Consider the following 8,179-nt stretch of genomic DNA (forward strand, 5'->3'; position numbering starts at 1 on the left):
GTTACGTTGTCGATGGGCTTGTTTCTGATATTTGGGGGTTGGGTGATCTTAGAGGGGGCCAGCTTGTGATGTCAGGGTGAGTTGTGTGATGTCATGGAGGGGGGGAGTGATGTCAGGGAGGTTTGGGAAGCTAGTATTAGGGTGAGTACATAATATGGGGTGTGTGGTAACTGATAATGAGATATATTGCTGCTCTTACATCAGGCACTTAGATGTGCCTTGGAACAGGTGTAAATTCCAACATCCAGATCTCCAAATGTAGACATGGATTCCCTATATGAAATGGGGTATGCACACTTTTATTGTTGTCCCATCCAGGCCATTCTTTCTCCCTGCCCTTTCCACACTCCCTTGCCATCTAGATGAATTCAGTTTCCCTATGTCTGAACAGTCCCTGTTCTTGAAATGACATTCAATTGTCTGCCCTTTCCAGATATCTAAATGCTGCTATTTAGATATGGGGTGCTTCTAAAGTAAGAGCCATGGACACCTACAGGTCTTTATAAAATAGACTAAAATAGGTTCCTATCCATCTCATTTTTGAAAGAGAAGGGCACCCATCCTTCGGGAGATGGGCGCCCTTCTCTCAGGGGTGCCAGAATCGGCATAATCGAAAGCCGATTTTGGGTGTCCCCAACTGCTTTCTGTCGCCGGGATGGCTGAAGTTCCCGGGTGTGTGTCGGAAGGGTAGCAAAGGCGGGACAGGGGCGTGCTGAGGTGTGGTTAAGAGGTGGGCGCCCTCGGACGATAATGGAAAAAGAAGGGCATCCGTGGCGAGAAATTGGTCCACTTTATTTGGTCCCTTTTTTTTCAGGTCCAAGTCCCAAAAAAGTGCCCAAACTGACCAGATGACCACCGGAGGGAATCGGGGATCACCTCCCCTGACTCCCCCAGTGGTCACTAACCCCCTCCCACCCTCAAAAAAACAACTTTCAAAACTTTTTTGCCAGCCTCTATGCGAGCCTCAAATGTCATACCCAGCTCCATACACAGAAAGACAACACTGATCTCTTGATATTGGGCCCTCTCCACCCTATTTCTGTTATACCCAGCTCCATGACAGCAGTATGCAGGTCCCTAGAGCAGTTTTAGTGGGTGCAATGGACTTCAGGCAGGTGGACCCAGGCCCATCCCCCCGACCTGTTCCACTTGTGGTGGAAAATGGGAGCCCTCTAAAACCCACCCGAAACCCACTGTACCCACAAGTAGGTGCCCCCTTTCACCCCTTAGGGCTATGGTAGTGGTGTATAGTTGTGGGGAATGGGTTTTGGGGGACTCAGCACCCAAGATAAGGGAGCTATGTACCTGGGAGCAATTTGCGAAGTCCACTGTAGTGCCTCCTAGGGTGCCCGGTTGGTGTCCTGGCATGTGAGGGGGACCAGTGCACTACGAATCCTGGCCCCTCCCAAGACCAAATGTCTTGGATTTATTCGTTTTTGAGATGGGTGCCATCGGTTTCCATTATGGGAGAAAACCAAGGGCGCCCATCTCTAAATCCGGCGATCTCAGCATTTAGGGCGAGATTTGGGCGCCCCCAACTGTATTATCGAAACGAAAGATGGACGCCCTTCTTGTTTCGAAAATACGGTTGGCCCCGCCCCTTTGCGGCACCATTCTCAAAGATGGGCGCTCTTAGAGATGGGCATCCCCGATCGAAGATGCCCCTCTAAGTTAACCGCCTTAACTACTTTTTCCGGCAGCGAATTCCAGAGTTTAACTACGCTTTGAGTGAAGAAAAATTTCCTCCGATTTGTTTTAAATTTACCACAATGCAGCTTCATCGCATGCCCCCTTGTCCTAGTATTTTTGGAAAGCGTAAACAGACGCTCCACATCGACCCGTTCCATTCCACTCATTATCTTATAGACCTCTATCATATCTCCCCTCAGCCGTCTCTTCTCCAAGCTGAAGAGCCCCAGCCTCTTCAGCCTTTCCTCATAGGGAAGTCGTCCCATTCCCTGTATCATCTTTGTCGCCCTTCTCTGCACCTTTTCCAATTCCACTATATCTTTTCTGAGGTGTGGCAACCAGAATTGAACACAATACTCGAGGTGCGGTCGCACCATGGAGTGATACAATGGCAGAATAATATCCTTATTTTGTTTTCAATCCCTTTCCTAATGATACCCAACATTCTATTTGCTTTCCTAGCCGCAGCAGCACATTGAGCAGAAGTTTTCAACATATCATCAATGATGACACCTAGATCCCTTTCTTGGTCCGTGACTCCCAACGCTGAACCTTGCATGACATAGTTATATTTTGGGTTCCTCTTTCCCACATGCATCACTTTGCACTTGTTCACATTAAACGTCATCTGCCATTTAGATGCCCAGTCTCCCAGTCTTGTAAGGTCCTCTTGTAGTTTTTCACAATTTTCCTGCGATTTGACGACTTTGAATAACTTTGTGTCATCGGCAAATTTGATTACCTCACTAGTTACCCCCATCTGAAGTCTCGAACTTCAACCTTCAGAGGACAATATTCAAAGGGATCTAGCTGCCTAATCATGGAATTAGGTGGCTAGATCTGCCATTTTTAAATGTCCCTACTACTGATTTTCTAAAGATACCATAGTCATATAGTTTCACTAATCCCATCTGTGAATAGCAGGTGGAAGGCACATACACACATGCACATACATACTCAAGTTTCAACATTCTGCATTTGGTTTTCTAAACTAATCCCAGCTGCAGAACTAACAGGTGGAAGGTCCATGGGTACATCTGTACCTCTGTAAATGCTTTTGATGTTTCAAAGTGAAAAATCATTCAGGTAAATGGTACTAAATAGCTTGGAAATAATTTTATAACTGCATGTCCACATAAAAACTATGGGTGTAATATTTTGTTCATGGCAGTAAGTGGCTTGTATACTGCTCCCATTTGCAGGCTGAAGTAACCCCAGATATTCAATGCTGGGGTATGCACAGCTCCCAGATTGAAGATCTAGGTATGTGCACTGGCCCAGAAGTTAACTGGGCACTGGATGGTATTCAGACTGGAGCCTAGTTAATTTGACACATAAAGTTAGGACTGCTATTTTTTTTTCTGTTTTCTGTTACCTAACTTTATGTGTTTGCTTAGCTTGTTAGCAGACTATATATCACCAGCTAGGTACTAGCTCTGCCCAGACTCCATCCTGGACCATCCCTAATGGCTGGCTAGGAGAGATATTCATTTACAAGTGTAAATGCTGAAATGTTCACATGGATATTATGAAGAAAGTCTTCTAAAACCACCTTCTTTATTGTATTTTTAAACGTTATGCACATAAATGTGGAATGCTTTCCCGGCCCTGCTTTTGGGAATGCCTCTGTTAAGACTGGGTGAAGTTCTAATTGTACAGACTGTAGACACCTAATTTTGCTTACGTATCATGAATTCAGTTCTCGAAAAGCCTATCGCTGTGCTAAAGTACTGCTTTGCAAACATAAACAAATTTTAATATTCTCCTCAGTGACAATTGCTGTCTTAATTTTTCAGTCTTTACTATTTGTACAGTATATGTTCATTGAAGAAACTCTTGTTTTCGGGATAATTGTCCTGTTTGTCTGTCCTAATTAGAATGTAAGCTTTGTCGAGCAGGGAGCAGCGCTGCGTACGTCTAGTAGCGCTATAGAAATAATAAGTAATAGTAGTAGTAGTAGTAGTAGTTTAATGCTACAAATATTTCCTGATAAAAATCCAAGCATGTCTATATTCTGATTTCAATTAAAATGGTGGTGATTTTGGTGGTAATGTATGAAAATGAAGGGCTTTTAGTACCGTTTAAATGTTTATTTCATTCTTTTCCAGGTTTCGAAGGTTATGTGCCACAAGATGGAAAACAGGACTGGGACCCCTGCATCCAGTTTTATTCTTCTTGGCCTTGTAGCTGTTCAGGAGCAGCGCATTGTCCTCTTTATAGTATTTCTGATCATGTACTTGATCACCTTATTGGGGAATGGTGCCATCATTGTTGTGATCCAACTTGATTCGCGTCTCCACACACCCATGTACTTCTTCCTCAGTATCTTGTCCTCCTTGGACATGTGTTTCATATCAGTCACACTTCCAAACATGCTAAAAATCATTATATCTGAGAATAAAAGCATCTCTCTTGCTGGCTGCCTAACCCAGCTGTATTTTTTTATTTCTTTAGCAGGAGCCGAGTGTTTCCTTCTAGCAGTGATGGCTTATGATCGGTATGTAGCCATCTGTTCCCCTTTACAGTACACCTTAGTGATGAATCCAAGGCTGTGTCATCTTTTAGTGGCTTTTTCTTTTGCAGGGGGATTCCTGAAGTCCCTCTTACACACTCTTATGATCCTTAGCCTATCTTTCTGTGGTTCTAATATTATCAACCATTTCTTCTGTGATCTGACTGCACTGTACAAGTTATCCTGCACTGATACCTCACTTAATGAGCTAATGATCTTTGTTGAAGGGCCCTTCTCTCTGGTGGCCCCCTTTCTAATAATAGTGTTTTCCTACTGTCGCATTATTACAACCATCTTGAAGATGTCATCTACTGAGGGGATGCACAAAGCCTTCTCTACTTGCTCGTCCCACCTCACTGTGGTTACCCTATTGTATGGCTCTATTATCCTTATGTATATAAGACCTTCCTCAACATATTCCCCAGAGAAAGACCGGGTCGCAGCTTTGATATACACAGTAGTAACACCCATGTTAAACCCATTCATTTATAGTTTGAGGAATGGTGATATGAAGCAGGCTCTAAGAAAAGCAATCAGCAGAAAACTTCATCATCAGAGGATGTAAAAGGAATCTCTGGCCTAGGAAGTTTGAAAGCCAGTCTGAACTGTAATTTGTCATAAGCAATTCAAGAGACAGATAAGAGCACAAATCAAATCAATCCAATAGAGTCCAGTGATTATTTATTTTTTGTTACATTTGTACCCCGCGCTTTCCCACTCATGGCAGGCTCAATGCGGTAGGCAATGGAGGGTTAAGTGACTTGCCCAGAGTCACAAGGAGCTGCCTGTGCTGGGAATCGAACTCAGTTCCTCAGGACCAAAGTCCACCACCCTAACCACTAGGCCACTCCTCCACTTTTGATTTTGTCCTCCTATTTTGTATAACCAGTTCACTCATACAACTTCTAATGAAGAACACAAATAAGCTGCATGCAAAATGGAAAAATAACTGGTACCATTAGTAGAAATGAAGAAACAGCTCAAACCTGTTGGACTTGTAAGATAAATTTCTATAGAAGTGAAAAGAGGTCTCATCACCTACAACAATATCCATGTCTTGTTGATAAGAATGATGAAGAGACCTGAATATTGCATTTATGTAATATTGCATTTGCTTCTCACAATGGGCTAGATTTATTCAGGGCTTCTTCAGGAAAACTTTTCAGAAGACTGACTCTCAACCAAAAATTACAGAATGAAAGCGTCATGGGTTGTAGCAAGGAAGAGAATGGTATTTCAGCAGCAGCAGCTGTAAAAGCTTCATGAGTTTAATTAATGCTAGCAGCTACTCCAGTTTTATCACTTACACTGTTGTCATACTCACTGTTATCTACTCCCATGTCTATCTAGTTAAGATTTGAGTAACACAATACATTTTGGCTTATGACAGCTAAATAATATCAAGGGGCCCTTTTTTCAGAAATACAAAATGTTTTTGCAGTTACCGCACATTAGCAAAAGATCCTTCACCTACCGAAACAAGAATGTGCTTCAGCCCAGTAAACCAAAGATCATCATACATTCCAGTAGTTTGGGAAAGAGCCTTCCATGGCAACTAGAAGACACAAACCCAAAAGGAAAAACACCTAACTATATACACATGAGTACTTATCTACCACCATCTAATTATTCTGACCACTAACAGACTTCTACTAGAAAACTTGGGCTTAGTAAGATCCAGGTCAGCTAATAAAATATTTCCTATAATTCATGATATCGTTAACAAATCCTACCTAGACATCTTGAGAATGGCTGAAAACTGGCTGGATAAAAACAGAGGAGTTCCATTGACTATGTCCCACAGGCTTTATTAAGACAAGGGAAAAAGGGTGGAGACACAGTCGACCTGATTCAAAGTGAAATCAAACTGTGCAGTCACTATACTCCACCTGTCTGAGTCAAAATGCTTTATAAGCTTGGAGATAAGGAACTAATGTGGCTGTTCATGGTTTACACAATACCTCATAACAATATATAATCTCTAGAAGATCTCTTGGATCTGGTGACAGAGATAACCCTTAGCTTCCCTAGGTAGTGATCATAGGACATTTTAAACTATATAATGAAACTCCAGACACCATCATTGCTGTTTCCTTGATGCAATAGCAACTCTAGGATTCTCAAAGGTGATCAAATATCCTATCCATGAAAAAGGCCATATGCTAGATGTGGTGTTCTATAAAGGGGTGTATGTTTTTGTATGCATGGATGGTGGTATCATGATAACACTCCTATCATGGACATATCATTTTCTATTAAAATGTTATCTAAAGGACAACCTAAGTCAGATGAGCCTGACCAAAGTTTGGAAAGAAATTTGAAACATGAGAAATTTGACTGACAGTTTTCTGGAGGCTTTGTCCTACCCCTTTGTGGATAAAAACATGACTACAATGTTAGAACAAGTTGACTCTTAAATGCACACTTAACGATCATCTTAAAAAAAATGGCCCACAAAAGAAGGTCTTAACACTCCCCATGTAGTTCACCCCAGAATTATAGGTCTTAAGTGTCAACAACATAAACCTGAAAGAAAATGGCAGAAATCTCACCTAGATTGAAAACAGGCTCAGTTTAGGAAACACATGGCAATGGACCATCAGGCCTTAACGGTAGCCAAAAATAATATTTCTTTCACTGCATTGAACAGGCTGCAAATTCAATCAAAAAGTCATTCAGATTCATAAATGGTCTAGTTAAGTCCTCACACCTGAAACATCCTCTCAATCACAAGTCCTCACACCTGAACCATCCTCTCAATCACAAATATCCAGCAATGATTTTGCCACATACTTTGCCAGCAAAATTAAAGGTCTCCATCATGACCTACAAGTAATTCAACTGAGCCCACCCGCTAATGAGAACATTTCCCCTCTCTCCCGTACATAGCCATCTGAGACTCATTCAACCATGTAACAGATAAGGTTCTCATGATAAACTATGGTTGACATCCTGTTGTCTTAACTCTTGCCCAGAAAAAACAGCCTGAGAAAGTTGGATTGCTGAGGAATTTTACTGAGTGATAGTTTAGCTGTCACTGAATTCTTTTTATGTGAAACTGAAGTGAAATGAAAATAAAGTTGGAAATGTCCTATAAAAGGAAAAATTTAAATTAGGCAACTAAAATATCTGTGGAATATCAGTAATATAATGAACCATGAGTAGTGTTGTGATGTTTGAGGATTTTTTGGATTGTTTTGAGTAGGCTTACTTTTCTGAAGTAGGCTGCAAGAACTGTAAGGCTGTTTATAACTATTCTGCATGCTGTTTTAGATTCTTTTTGTTATTTTTCAATTTGTAGTTTGTATTTTGTAATTTTTCATTACTTTTTATCCATAATTTTTGTAGGGCTACATTTCAATTAAAATTTGTAATTATGATTAATCACACAATTAAAGGTATGTTATTTTTTCCCCCCACTGTAGCTCATTATCAGGCTTATTTTTGAAAGTGATCGCCGGCCATTTCCCGACATAAATCGGGAGATGGCCGTCGATCTCTCAAAAGCAGCGAAATCGCTATAATCGAAAGCGGCGTTTGTGACAGCATTGCCGCTTTCCCGTTGCCTCGCTGGTGAAAGTTCAAGGAGGCGTGTTGGCGGCTTAGCGAAGGCGGGACATGGGCGGGCATGGGCGTGGCTACCAGATGGCCGGTTTTCGCGGATAATGGAAAATAGCGGCGTTAAGCAGTATTTTGCCGGGCTTACTTGGTCCTTTTATTTTCACGACCAAGCCTCAAAAAGGTGCCCCAACTGACCAGATGACCACCGGAGGGTAGTTCCCCAGTGGTCACCAACCGCCTCCCACACTAAAAAAATAAAAATAAAAACCTTTTTTGCCAGCCTGTATGCCAGCCTCAAATGTCATACCCAGCTCCCTGACAGCAGTATGCAGGTCCCTGGAACAGTTTTTGTTAGTTGCAGTGGACTTCAGGCAGGCGGACCCAGGCCCATCCCCCCTACCTGTTACACTTGTGGTG

At 42.1% G+C, this 8,179-nt stretch overlaps 1 protein-coding gene across 1 annotated transcript; it reads left to right on the forward strand.

Moving 5' to 3' along the window:
• Window positions 1-3,821: 3,821 nt before the first annotated feature.
• LOC115461931 (olfactory receptor 1468-like) lies at window positions 3,822-4,766 on the forward strand. The gene has a single exon (XM_030191982.1). It carries the CDS (start codon window positions 3,822-3,824, stop codon window positions 4,764-4,766), a length of 945 nt encoding a protein of 314 aa, XP_030047842.1.
• The last annotated feature ends 3,413 nt before the right edge of the window (window positions 4,767-8,179 follow it).

The sequence above is a fragment of the Microcaecilia unicolor genome, chromosome 2 (genome assembly GCF_901765095.1).
Source record: "Microcaecilia unicolor chromosome 2, aMicUni1.1, whole genome shotgun sequence".
In the NCBI taxonomy this organism is placed as follows: domain Eukaryota; kingdom Metazoa; phylum Chordata; class Amphibia; order Gymnophiona; family Siphonopidae; genus Microcaecilia; species Microcaecilia unicolor.

Bases quoted from the DNA above. Each gene is read 5' to 3' on its own strand.
- LOC115461931 (XM_030191982.1), top strand. From the start codon at position 3,822: ATGGAAAACAGGACTGGGACCCCTGCATCCAGTTTTATTCTTCTTGGC.